This window comes from Lipomyces tetrasporus, assembly GCF_029532465.1.
Source record: "Lipomyces tetrasporus strain NRRL Y-64009 chromosome Unknown POJ06scaffold_1, whole genome shotgun sequence".
Classification (NCBI taxonomy): domain Eukaryota; kingdom Fungi; phylum Ascomycota; class Lipomycetes; order Lipomycetales; family Lipomycetaceae; genus Lipomyces; species Lipomyces tetrasporus.
The window spans coordinates 1,253,353-1,266,282 of record NW_026611596.1 but is presented as its reverse complement, the minus strand read 5'-3'; the positions used below and the strand labels follow the sequence as shown (position 1 = coordinate 1,266,282).

The window sequence follows — 12,930 nt, the reverse complement described above, 5'->3', positions numbered from 1 at the left end:
AGGAGTTGGGATTGATTAGGTTGGTAAATACGGAGTTTACGGTTGCTGCTTATGTGAAAACTTATGAGGTTCCTATTGAGGTTGTGGGTTGCGATTAGGCTACGGGATGACTTCGACGTTTAGTAGTTATTGGTCTCTGTTGGCTAGACCGTCCCATTCACAAAACGATCTAACCTTTGAGCTGTCAAAATTCGTGAAGCAGTCTTCATACTAAAGAGCTAACACTGGCGACTATCAGGATTTGCGTTCTTATCCTGGTCCTTTGGATAGTGTCGTGTTTACCCCGTATAATTGCAAGCTTGTATAATAGAACCCGGGTCGAGATGAAGTCCGTCGCAGTAATTGTCACAATGGCGAGGTAAAGCTGGTGTTAGTACGATAGCCTGCAATAATGCATTGTTTCGTTATCGTACGGTCCAGACCGTGATAATTTTGGAATTGGCTAGTGGCTATGATACATACATGCAAGATTACCATGAATTTGCATTATCTTGCACCGGGCAGAAATCGGTTTTGGCTGACGGCAATCCCGACGGAAGTTGCCTCGCCCGCAACTTGATCGAAGGTCGAGAGGTTGGATCCAATTTGTCACGAATGCATGCGTCTGCACATCGGGCAAAACTTCCACGCAGTTTTGGACTATCGTATTATTGGGCTTTAAGCTAAGGGTTGTATTAAATCGAGAAGACAATAGAGTGTGACTATTGCTATCGTGCTTCTTGATAGCGCAGATGCTGGCCTGATTATTTCGCCAGCCACTGTAGTAGCCAGCGCTAGACCATGTTGGGCAAGATATTTCGGCTGAATCCGCATATAGAGTTTGAGAGGGGTGGCTGTTGCACAGATAAGCGTGGGTTTGGCTGACTGTGTTTCGTGAAGTCTCGACCGACTGTTTTTTTTAGCAGCGCCACAGGACTAACTAAGCCAATCAGTTTGCTGCCGATTGTTGCCTCCACCGCCATTCAGCCCGCCACTCAGCCCGCCACCAGCCAATCACATGCGCCTCCCGCAGTTTGGCGTGCTGACTAGCGTCGGCCCGCAATTGGCTACAGCCACAACATCCTAGCCACAGGCAAATCGTCCCGCCACACCGTCCTGCCCGCCTCGGTTCAGACTGACTCTGATAAAATCGTCGGCCATTGCTCACTTTCCCCCTTCTCGTCATCCACAATAGTCGATCCCTCAAATCCATTTCGCTATTGCAATGGAGTTCCTTGCTCGTCAATCCCGCCTCTTCTGCCCTTTCCTCAACAAGACTTCGCCGACAACGCTCCGCGCGTTATCAGCGTCGTCGGCTTCCGGCAATGGCGTCTCAAACTTGCAGGTCGCCGCCCGCGAGTGTCCCGTGATGGGCGCTGCCATGGCTGTTCAGTCCTCCCGTTCCTATGCGACGTCGACGACACCATTGCACTTCGAACAATCCTCGCCGTCGAAGGCCAACGAGACCAGCATTGACTCGGTCCATGCGCAGGCTGGTGTTTTCGATACTTCGAAGGGTATGTGCCACTGTCACTAGGAGGTTGGTGTGGGAATTCTCCGGTTACATTAATTGACATTTGATATAGGCATCTGTAAGCATGGTCTTGCCGTCATGAAGGCAGCTCAGGCTGCTACTGGCGAGAGTGTTGAAGTCACGCCCGCGGTTAAGACTGCTCCTTCCCTTTCCAAGCGTCACACCAACGCTTTCAACTACGAGGACTTTTACCATGCGGAGTTGACGAAGAAGCACAAGGACAAGTCTTACCGCTATTTCAACAACATCAACCGTCTTGCGAAGGAGTTTCCCAAGGCTCATACTAACAGCGAAAAGGAGCGTGTGACGGTCTGGTGCTCCAACGATTATCTCGGCATGTCAAAGAATAAGGAAGTGTTGAAATCCATGCACAATACGCTGGACAAGTACGGTGCGGGTGCTGGTGGCACTCGTAACATCGCTGGCCATAACAGACACGCTCTTGAGCTTGAGGCCGCGCTCGCCGATTTGCATTCCAAGGAGGCTGCTCTCGTGTTCTCTTCTTGCTACGTCGCCAACGACGCTACCCTCTCGACTCTCGGTTCTAAACTTCCTAACTGTGTTATGCTTTCCGATCAACTCAACCATGCTTCCATGATCCAGGGTATTCGACACTCTGGTGCCCGCAAAATTGTTTTCAAGCACAACGACATGGTGGACTTGGAGAACAAGTTGAAGTCGCTTCCGATCGACGTTCCTAAAATCATTGCATTCGAGTCTGTCTATTCCATGTGCGGATCAATCGCTCCCATCGAGAAGATTTGCGATCTCGCCGACAAGTACGGTGCTATCACTTTTCTTGATGAAGTCCATGCTGTCGGCATGTACGGTCCCCGAGGTGCTGGTGTTGCTGAGCACCTCGACTTCGAGGCTCATGCGAACGGCCGCCCGGAAAATACTGTTATGTCTCGAGTTGATATCATTACTGGTACCCTTGGCAAGGCTTATGGTTGCGTCGGAGGGTACATCGCTGGATCTGCGAAGTTTGTCGATATGATCCGATCCCTTGCTCCTGGCTTTATTTTCACTACCTCACTTCCTCCAGCAATCATGGCTGGCGCAAATACTGCTATTGAATATCAGAAGATGACTATCACCGACCGTGCCTCTCAGCAGCTCAATACCCGTTACGTGAAGGCTAAACTTGCCGAACTTGACATTCCTGTCGTCCCCAACCCTTCGCACATTGTTCCTGTTCTCGTTGGAGATGCCGCGATGGCTAAGGTCGCTTCCGACATGCTTCTCGAGCGTTTCGATATTTATGTACAGGCCATTAACTATCCTACTGTCCCAGTCGGCGAAGAACGTCTCCGTGTTACTCCTACTCCTGGCCACGGTCCCGAGCTTGCCGACAACCTAGTGAGTGCTCTCGAAACCGTATGGACTGAGCTCGGCATTAAGCGGGTCAAGGACTGGGAAGCTGTCGGTGGTCTAGCTGGCGTTGGTGTAAAGGACGCGAAGCCCACCAAGCCTATCTGGACCGACGCTCAGTTGGGTCTGACCCCAGTTACTGGAGTCCAGGCTGACAAGGTTGTCGTCGAGAAGGAGACCATCTCTGCCATTCCTATCGAGGCGGCTGCTTAAGCGCGCTGGTTGATTAGCTGTATGCTCTTGGGTACTATTATTGATCGGGTGCTTCTTGCATTTACAATATTCGATACTACGTTTTGTGGGGGTTCGAGACATTTGGTGTTGTACATGTGCGGTTTTATTTCTTCGCGGTTGAAGGAGAGTTGACGACGAGGCTGCTAATTAATTTATTTATTGCAAACATTATGTCATATCTTCCTCTATATCTATGTGCTAGGTGTACCACGATCCTGGCCATCAAGGCACAATCCATGATCCCGGATCCTCGTCTCGCAGTTGGCACCTTCTCAAATAGCTTGGACATCTGGAAGTGAGGGTACACTGCGCAGTGCTTACGAAATACAGACGAAATTCCATATTGAGAGAGCGATTCGTAGATCAAGTCGGGACTGGTCGGTTCGCGGCATGTATGGTACTCATGTGGACCGTAGTAGCCTCGTGCGATGTTCGCTTCGACGGTTTCAGCAAGGCTCTGTGCCATGGCTTCCTTCTCTGCATCTACTCCCGCTATATCCGTATATCGCGTGACAGGGTTTCGGAACCGTGGCGATTCTTTAAAGCACACCAATATGACCACGTTGACGCCCTTGCCATTGATCCACATATCCTTGTCGTCAAGAAGCTTGTCATAGGTCTCAATTGTCCCAACTTCAATGGCAATCATCAGTTTATCAGTTCCGACCCTAGTCTTATATAGATGAATCCTCCGTCTGGCTCTTTCCTGCTCCTGGTGTACTCACCAAAACTGAAAGATTGAGTGGTAGACCTAGACATAGAGATATTTCGTCGTATATGCGGACTGCGCGTAGAGAGATAGTTGTCAATGTATGTAAAGATGTTGTATTCGATCCAGCCCGCTGCTCCTTCATGGATGTTGCTCGGGCAAGTTACAACAGTAACTGTCTGAGTGAGGCTATTGTATCCCAAAGAGGGGTACCTGTAATATCGAATGTTGTTAGTTATTTCTGACAACAGTGGTAACCGAACGTACCTCTGATCCTCGGAAATGCCTTCTGCCGATTTTAGTTCATAAAATGCCTGGTCCAGTTGCAGAAACGTTTCATACGGCAGTTGAACATCTAATCGCTGCTCTGGCGTATTTTCTTTCAGAAGCGTGAATGCCTCGTTGTAGTTAGAACGAACCTCCGGGTCTGTAGCTATCATCGTTTTTGTTATCTCAGCGAACACAGGGGCTTCCGTCTCGTTGTCCAATTTAACTCGTTTGCTGTGCTCATCTGCTTGGTCGCTGGCCGGATTTCTTTATCGTGCATGATGTTGATATCACCAATGACACGTGTTGCCGGATCGTCGACTGCCTTTCTCCTGACCACAGCCCCGGGGCACTCCTACGGGACATCTCTCATTCTACTGGCTGGATTCGGGCCGCTTTCATGCCATGCCCCGCTACACGTTGAGCTCTTGGAAAGACTCAAACTCCGTGTCGTTCCTCTTAAAGCGAACGATATATACAACTGCAACGAGAGATTATAATTTCAGAGGACATAAGATTCCTCTTCGCGAAATCGGGGTTAAATTGAGAGGCCAGGATTGGAACTGGAAAAGTAAGATTTCTACTTTCATCACATAATTGGTATAGTGTAACAGTATTTGCCAGAACAGTAATTCAGCCGGCTCTTCTGCCGCAGGGCATCCACCAATATGCGTAAATAAGCGTTATTTTGTCATTAGCGAATCATTAATATCACAGATCACTGAACATTAAACTTGAGTTTCTAAATTGAACTATAGTGCAATCTCTTGATGTAACCCCAATTTCTCCTTGAGGTAAGACTCCAACCTAAGTTCCGCAACTACTCCCATGCTATCCCTTATGGAGTCTAGAAATTTAATACTGTCAAACGGAACATCATTGTCCTCGATATTGGCAGCTTGCCACTCCTCGTGAGGATAGAAATCGCTTATTCTAAGGTTAAGCGTGCCAGGGAGATCAACAGGGTCGAGTGCATATCCATCTTGAATCAGATCCTAAACGAGCACGTACGTGAGCAGATTTAATCTCTACAGAATCAATCGCATGATGTAACTCACAAATGTCTTGTGCGAACCTTGTCGCCAGACTTCAATGAGAGCTTTGTTCAGCTCACCAACCCATGTGTGATCCCGGTACTCAAGTGGACCGTAGTAGCCTCGTGCGATGTTCGCTTCGACGGTTTCAGCAACGCTCTGTGCCATTGTTTCCAGCTCTGCATTCACTCCCGCGATATTCGTATATTGCGTATTAGGATTTCTGAACCGTGGCGATTCTTCAAAGCACACCAATATGACCACATTGACGCCCTTGCCATTGATCCACATATCCTTGTCGTCAAGAAGCCGGTCATAGGTTTCACTTGTCCCAACTTCAATGGCAATCATCATTTTATTAGCACGGAACCTAGTCTTATAGATGAATCCTCCGTCTGGCTCTTTCCTGCTCCTGGTGTACCCACCTCGACCGAAATGTTGAGTGGTAGACCTAGACATAGAGATATTTCGTCGTGTATGCGGACTGTGCGTAGAGAGATAGTTGTCAATGTATGTAAAGATGTTGTATTCGATCCAGCCCGCTGCTCCTTCATGGATGTTGCTCGGGCAAGTCACGACAGTAACTGTCTGAGTGAGACTATTGTATGCCAAAGAGGGGTACCTATAATATCGAATATTGTTAGTTATTTTGTGACAACAGTGGTAACCGAACGTACCTCTGATCCTCGGAAATGCCTTCTGCCGACTTTAGTTCAGAAAATGCCTGGTCCAGTTGCAGAAACGTTTCATACGGCAGTTGAACATCTAATCGCTGCTCTGGCGTATTTTCTTTCAGAAGCGTGAATGCCTCGTTGTAATTAGAAAGAACCTCCGAGTCTGTAGCTGTCATCTTTATTGTTATCTCAGCCAACACAGGGGCTTCCGTCTCGTTGTCCAATTTAACTCGTTTACTGTGCTCTTCTGCCTGGTCGCTGCTGACCGAATGACTACCGGGGACCGCGTTATCATCAATTGACTCGTCCACCGCCTTTCTCTTGACTGTTGCCCCCGTGACATTTCCTACGGGCTTTGTCTCATTCCTTTGGCTGGATTCGGCGTGATCATTGACAGACGGAGTCGCGATCGGCGCCACGCTTCGTGAGGCTCGGCTGCCGGTAGCTGATTGGGGATCGTAAGCTCCGTAAACCGCGTCCATGACGTAGTTATGTTAATATGGAAATGCGTGATGATTGGAGGGCCGAAAATACATCTAGGCGAGGTAAAAGTGCGAGAATAGTTTGGACGCAGAATACCTCTGTTTATCTGTTGGACATTTGGATTTTGACCGACAGAGCGTCTCACGTACGATGTCAAAGGGCCAACAATTGTTCCAAGCGTGAGGTATGTGCCGCCATTATCACAGAAACGTTTACCTAAACTTGTGTGAATTTTTTGCTTGATTCTCGAACTATTGTTCATTTGTTCTTGATTTCCTTTTATGGACGGTTTAAGCCTTTAAGGGAAGCATATAGCATACAAGTAAGCGTGTTATACCTTGAATGAAGCGCTCTGGCTACCTTGGGCGACTTTGCAAATGCCTAATCTGCCTAAAATAATATTCTGGCGTTTCGCGTTGATGAATGCTTAGAACTCTACAGAACAGTTGTGCTTGATGCTTTGCGAAGTTTTGCTTGTGCGGCCATATATGTCCGCTTCAGGTGACATTGGGCGAGTAGACTAGAGATGTATATATATTAAATTAATGAGTTCATACTCACCTCTTTCTATTCGAAAGTATGTCCTAAACCAGCAGCTCACCTTTGTAAGCTATTTTGACCTCTCCCTCGCGCTGGACGACCCTTACTGTTTGCTGCAGTTGTGTGCGCGAGAGCAAGAACACGACGGTGGCATACTATATATAGTTGCACTATAATCAGCAGCTCTTAATAGCTCCACTGCTACATACTCTATGGTGTAGATTATACGCCTGAATAACAGCGCTCCTTAGTGGATCGCAATGTGCAGTTGCGCATCCGTATCATGGTCGACTGCCTGCATTAACAGTGTATCATCCGGCATCCCAAGCAGTAATGCGGACATACGTGTACTCCTCTCGCAGTTTTCTAGATTGCATATGTATTCCTTCCGAGATCATTCTTGCATTCTATGGTTCTAATGAAATACAGCAACGCAAGTAAAGTAAGAGGCAGAACAGGTGCAAAGCAAGGTGCAAGCCAGCCAAAGGGAAACAATTGGTGACCTCACCTCACACAAAGGATTTCAGGGGCATATTCATGCCTGGTATGTGCATGTATGTGTGAGCTCACGTGCGGACGAAGTTTCGATGAAAGTTACTAAATAAAGGGTGCGTTCGAGACTTCCGACGGATGCAGGGTTAGGTCTAAGCGCGCACTGGCTACTTTGGTGGCAGAACATTTTCTTTACATTTTGTCTGTACGCCATACCATCATGACCTCCGCGTTTATCATTGCGAAAGATTCTGTTTATATAGCTCTGATCATGTGTTCGGCTAGTTAAGTTAATATGAAATTTAGTTGTTCCGTTTGTCTCTTGACAGAACGATTGGATGCATAATATGGGATTCGTGCCCAGTGCTGGTCCATATCCGCTCGAGTCCCCGAATCTTTTTCCTCCTACATGGCGCTATCGAAGATCCACTGATTCGACTTGTTCAATGAACTTTTGGATTCAAAAGTGCGCCTATATTAGATATAATCATAGTCTTTTCTCCTTATTATCTCATTAAGAAAATCATTGTCCGGCTTCGGTTATTACGCATTGGTTTTATCTCTTATTGAGGAACAACGCTTTTTGTAAGTGGGGAAAGATACATTTTTTATTCCGCGTAGTGTTGTGCATGTCCAGATGAGATCTGTCTGCGTTGCCGATTGGCCTGGTCAAGGAGATGAATACTGGCTGTCGCATTTGATCTGCTGTAACGTTAGAGATTGGACTAGTAAAACATTTCTGAGAACGTAATTTGTAACTGGTTCCGGATGGTTTGATTTTATGGCTGTCGATGTCGGTACGAACCCCTTCCCTCGCCTGACGGCGTGTCGCATCGCGTTGCCTGGCATCGAGCCTTAAAGGCTGCTTCGAACACCCAATTCTAAGATCAGACACACAATATCGGCGACGGGTGGCGTGAAGCTCCACGGAAGTCAAAGTCATTCATAATCACAGCGATGACTATTGCAGACTTAATCCGCTTATCGGGAGCCGCCTGCCAAGTCGCACAGCGGTCGCGCGAGATATACGCTGCACATACCGACCAATTCTTCCGCACCTCTTCGTTGACCACGCGGTTTAGGAGTAAGTCGCGCAAGTCGGCCAGCAAGAAAGAAGGCACTGGTAATTCACCAGCAGCAGCTGCCACAGAGCCAAGTATGCAGGATACCGGCGCGGTGTTAGGTGCCGATGGAAAGCGACCGACCATGGATCCAACAACGACTCTCAGTGACGCACGATCATTTTCGACAAGACAGTATAGAAGTGTGAGAATGTACTCGAATAAATCGCCTTCAGATGCCGTAATTGCACCGGCGTCAGTGGTGAAAAAAGCAAACGCCGAAATAGTAACAGATCAGCCGATGGTTCATACGATGGTAGAATCACCGGTTCCGTCGACTCGCATTGGCAGAATCTTTCATTATGGAAGCCTTGTTACTGGCATGGGAGTGGGAGCCATTATGGAAGGTGTACGTCGGATGGGGGACTCTGAGGGGGCTTCGCATGGCGGGCAGAGTCCATCGGTATTCATGAGTCCGGGAAATTTGGAAATGCTCGTTAGAAAGTTGTCGAGGATGCGAGGTGCTGCGTTAAAGCTGGGTCAAATGATTAGTTTTCAAGGTGGGATTTTTTTTCCCCCAATTAGCTGTCTGCTGACATGTCTCGCGCTTTAGACTCGTCATTCCTGCCACCCGAAATCCAGCAAGTTCTCACTCGCGTGCAAGACAGCGCTGATTACATGCCCCGCCGCCAACTCGAGCGCGTAATGGCCAAAGATCTTGGGCCAGGATGGCGCGACAAGTTTTCTTCGTTTGACAGTGTGCCGATGGCAGCCGCGTCCATTGGTCAAGTACATGCTGCAGTTCTGGCTAGTACAGGACAAACTGTTGCTGTTAAAGTTCAGTACCCGGGAGTCGCGTCCTCGATCTCGTCCGACTTAAATAATCTGGCCATTCTCCTTACTGCGTCGCGCTTGCTCCCCAGTGGGCTGTATCTGGACAAAACAATTGCCAATGCACGCACTGAGCTAGCCTGGGAATGCGATTACATCCGCGAAGCCGAAAGTCTCCGTAAATTCCGCAAGCTCCTGAAGGACGACCCGGTTTTTGACGTTCCTGAATTTATTGACGAGTGCAGCGGACCTCGCGTACTAACAATGGAACGCATGTGGGGTGTCGGCGTGGCCAAGATCGATCGCTTGCCGCAGAAAACGAAAGACTGGATCGCGAGCGAGGTTTTGCGGTTATGCTTGCGCGAGGTGGTGGAGTTTCATTACATGCAAACTGATCCTAATTGGACTAATTTCCTCTACAATGAGCAAACTGGTAAAATCGAGCTACTGGACTTTGGCGCATCGCGGGAGTTCTCGACTGAATTTGTCGGAGATTATGTCGGCGTTTTGAAAGCCGCCGTGCGTAACGACAGGAAAGGATGCGAAGTATACAGCAGGCGGCTAGGATATTTGACGGGACTGGAATCTCTGTCCATGCTGAACGCCCATGTGGACAGCATTCTTACGCTCGCGGAGCCGTTCATGCAAGGAGGCGATGAAGACGAGCTGTACGATTTCTCGCATCAGACTGTTACGGATAGGGTGCGCGCTCTGATTCCAGTGATGATCCGCGAACGGCTTACGCCTCCGCCAGAGGAGACCTACAGCTTGCATAGAAAGCTCAGTGGCGCGTTCCTGCTGTGCGCAAGATTGAAGGCTAATGTTCCCACAAAGAAGATTTTTAAGGAAGTCGTTGAGAGAGCTTAGGTTTCATGGTGTAATAGCAGGGACTGTGCAATGTAAATAGATTATCTTAATTTAATCGTCTTGTTGATATATAATTTAAGCATATGTAGTTGCAGAACTCTTCTATTTACAGTGACATGAAGACAGAAAAAGGGCCGCCAGGAGTGCGGCTGAATTGCGCACAGGCAGCATCGCGGCACAGAAAACTTCAAGCGATCATAGAGTACTTTCATCCAAAAGGATTAGAGTGGCATGGGCAAGTCATAACTTTAGGTCGTAAAATCTTAGGAGCACCTATTAGACCTTAGTTCTCGGACGGTAGTGACAATACTGGATAGAAGTGTTTGAGAAGTGAGTTCAAATTTCCGCCATGCGCGTTCGTTTAATTTGCCGAAAGCGACTGCACATTAAGTGGGTCCCTGATCGCATTTGAATGGTTTCTGCAGGATGCTAATTGTTGTGAAAGCAGGAAAGAGTTTCTAAATACTTGGGATGCGAATAAGGATATTACCGAGCCTGGGTATCATATTGGCATTGACACTTGGCCCATGTTCTGCCGAGTACATTCAAGATGTCAGCGATGACGTTTATGTTTGGCCTGTGTCTGGGGCAGTCATTGACACGATTGGATTCAATATGGATAATCTTGATGGTGACATGTCAGACCTCTTTGGACAGGTTCGGTTTGAATCAACTGGAATGATGCTAGAGGAAGCTTCCGTGCCTAAAGTGCTCCCTATTCGCGACATCGGCCAGCCAATGCTGACTCCAATCTCAATAGCAAAGGGCACTACAACATCGTACTCCTTCCCGAATACCGATGGCCAAAGTGTGGATTTGTACATCTCTGCTGCGACCTGTATGCAACCATCGAGTGCGCAGGGTTCAACCCTGCCCATGGATGCGTACGTTTCAGACCTCGCTCTCAGATTTGTTGGAAAGTTGCGAGGTTTGGGCCAATCGGCGGACGAAGCTAGTGTAAAGTATAACGACACGTTCAAGAATGGTGTATTCTATTCGCAATTTTCTGTTCAGGAAAGCGAAACGGTACTTATCGAGATAATTGCACCGAATTATGACGACAACAGCTGGAGTGGAGGGTGGACGGGACAAATTCTCGCTACTCGATATCAGTCCGACGGTGCTGGTGACACTCTCAATATGACTATTGTTGATACAGACGCGTCTTCGGTACTGCTGGCCACTGGTGCGCTATCGGCTCCTACTTCGAGTCCTCCGTATTCCATGTACGTGTACGATGATGGAAATGATTCAATTCGGAGTCTTAACGGGTCCTACTGCGCTATTACAAGTGGTTCTTTTGCTGCTCAGGCCATCAACACGAGTATTACCTCCACATTGCTCGGAAATAATACCCGCGAAATCATGTTTGCGCAAGGATTAGAGCCTGCGAATGATTATCAAGCGTATATTGTCGAAGCGAATTCCTCTGTATCCGGCACTGGGGTCATACACGACGTCGTCGCATTTACAACCAAGACAAGTAAGTCGCTGTGCGAGCACGATTGTGCGATCGCGGCTAACATTCTCGGTAGACTCCACGTGCCAAGTTATATATGGCCTCGACTTTTGCAACGAAGTCAGCTACGCGGTACCCTCGAATAGTTCCATGAGTCGCGATGATTTGAGAAACTGGTATGACAATCTTACCAAGGGGCTGTATTCAGCATTCAATAAATCAATGCAGATTGTCCCGTGCGATGTTAACGCCGACGTTCGATACACCATAATGCGCACATGCGACCAGTGCCGTGCGTCATACAAGCGGTGGCTTTGTTTGTCTTTGATTCCTCGCTGCTATGAGAGGTCCAGCAACTCAGCTGACCCCGACGATTCTGGGTTATCCGCGGTCTCGAGTTTAGCTTACAGGGCTGCTGGCACATCTCGAAATAGTTTCTTGAACGACGAGCTGAAGCCCGACGACTACACAGAACTCATGCCATGTAGTTATACATGCCATAAAGTTATGCAGGACTGTCCGTGCGATCTACAATTTACTTGTCCCTTACCACAGAAAGGGTTGTATGAGGCATATGGCTCATTGGATGACACGATGCATAATGGGGTCCCTTTCGATCTTGATACAGCGACGTGTAATTTCCTTGGCACTGTGGATGCGTTCAGTGCTGCTGTCCCGTCTCCTGGTGGAATTAACATGAAGCTCACAGTCGCCATGGTGTCGGCAATGACCTTTTTCCTTATGAGATAGACAAGAAGATTGATTCTGCATTTTTGCATTTGCATTTTATGTGACGGTGTATATAGCCACTCAGATTGGAAGTGGTCATTGATTTTGTTACCAAGCGTTTCGTGTTGGCTGGATTGCGTGCGTTTTCGTGCGAAGTCATGGCGTTGGAGTAGTCGTTTTTATGTTCTTCATTTCAGTACTATATGTGTTTGCAATGTTTGTTTGTCGAGCGTGCAATTACTTGTTTTACTATGTTTACAGAGATCTTGATCTATTGGATTTCAATGCACTATAGCCTCTAGCCAGTGCCATAGCTGTTGTCGTTTGTTCCGTTGCCCAAAGTTCTGCGTATTACAGACGCGAAGAGACACTTCGTGACGTCTGCAGGCTTCCGGAAGCTCAAAGATGCAAATTGAGATACGAAGGGGCTCTAGTTTCTAAATAATGTTGCGGTGGTGTACAGTCGATGTCCTCGAAAAGGGTGAAAAAGGCTTTGAGGCTTCCTGTAAGACATATGATGAATATTTTGCAGACCGGATATACGACGGATGTTGAAGCGCCAAAAATTTCTTTGCATGGCTATTAGCTGTCGCTATATTGCGAGTATTCTTATATGTGTTATGCAGTAAGAATAATCAATGTTTGATGGGCACTTACTAGAACCCC

At 47.8% G+C, this 12,930-nt stretch overlaps 5 protein-coding genes across 5 annotated transcripts; 3 read left to right on the top strand and 2 right to left on the bottom strand.

Moving 5' to 3' along the window:
• Positions 1-1,204: 1,204 nt before the first annotated feature.
• On the top strand, positions 1,205-3,097 carry POJ06DRAFT_264679 (pyridoxal phosphate-dependent transferase; the record flags this gene model as incomplete). The annotated part of the gene is made up of 2 exons (XM_056189020.1): positions 1,205-1,496; positions 1,566-3,097. The coding sequence occupies 2 exons, from the start codon at positions 1,205-1,207 to the stop codon at positions 3,095-3,097; spliced, it is 1,824 nt and encodes a 607-aa protein (XP_056047298.1).
• Positions 3,098-3,390: 293 nt separating this feature from the next.
• Positions 3,391-4,267, bottom strand: POJ06DRAFT_234831 (uncharacterized protein; the record flags this gene model as incomplete). The annotated part of the gene is made up of 4 exons (XM_056185804.1): positions 3,391-3,407; positions 3,440-3,751; positions 3,844-4,040; positions 4,095-4,267. The coding sequence occupies 4 exons, from the start codon at positions 4,265-4,267 to the stop codon at positions 3,391-3,393; spliced, it is 699 nt and encodes a 232-aa protein (XP_056047297.1).
• A 501-nt stretch (positions 4,268-4,768) lies between these two features.
• POJ06DRAFT_8281 (uncharacterized protein) lies at positions 4,769-6,557 on the bottom strand. The gene is made up of 3 exons (XM_056191623.1): positions 5,806-6,557; positions 5,153-5,750; positions 4,769-5,089 (listed from the first exon to the last, which is right to left on the bottom strand). Exons 1-3 carry the CDS (start codon positions 6,282-6,284, stop codon positions 4,847-4,849), a joined length of 1,320 nt encoding a protein of 439 aa, XP_056047296.1. The 5' UTR covers positions 6,285-6,557; the 3' UTR covers positions 4,769-4,846.
• Positions 6,558-8,105: 1,548 nt separating this feature from the next.
• On the top strand, positions 8,106-10,173 carry POJ06DRAFT_242968 (ABC1 family-domain-containing protein). The gene is made up of 2 exons (XM_056186287.1): positions 8,106-8,938; positions 8,992-10,173. Exons 1-2 carry the CDS (start codon positions 8,275-8,277, stop codon positions 10,074-10,076), a joined length of 1,749 nt encoding a protein of 582 aa, XP_056047295.1. The 5' UTR covers positions 8,106-8,274; the 3' UTR covers positions 10,077-10,173.
• Positions 10,174-10,281: 108 nt separating this feature from the next.
• On the top strand, positions 10,282-12,571 carry POJ06DRAFT_8228 (stretch-activated Ca2+-permeable channel component-domain-containing protein). Its single transcript, XM_056191616.1, has 3 exons — positions 10,282-10,406; positions 10,525-11,559; positions 11,612-12,571. The coding sequence occupies exons 2-3, from the start codon at positions 10,548-10,550 to the stop codon at positions 12,283-12,285; spliced, it is 1,686 nt and encodes a 561-aa protein (XP_056047294.1). The 5' UTR covers positions 10,282-10,406; positions 10,525-10,547; the 3' UTR covers positions 12,286-12,571.
• The last annotated feature ends 359 nt before the right edge of the window (positions 12,572-12,930 follow it).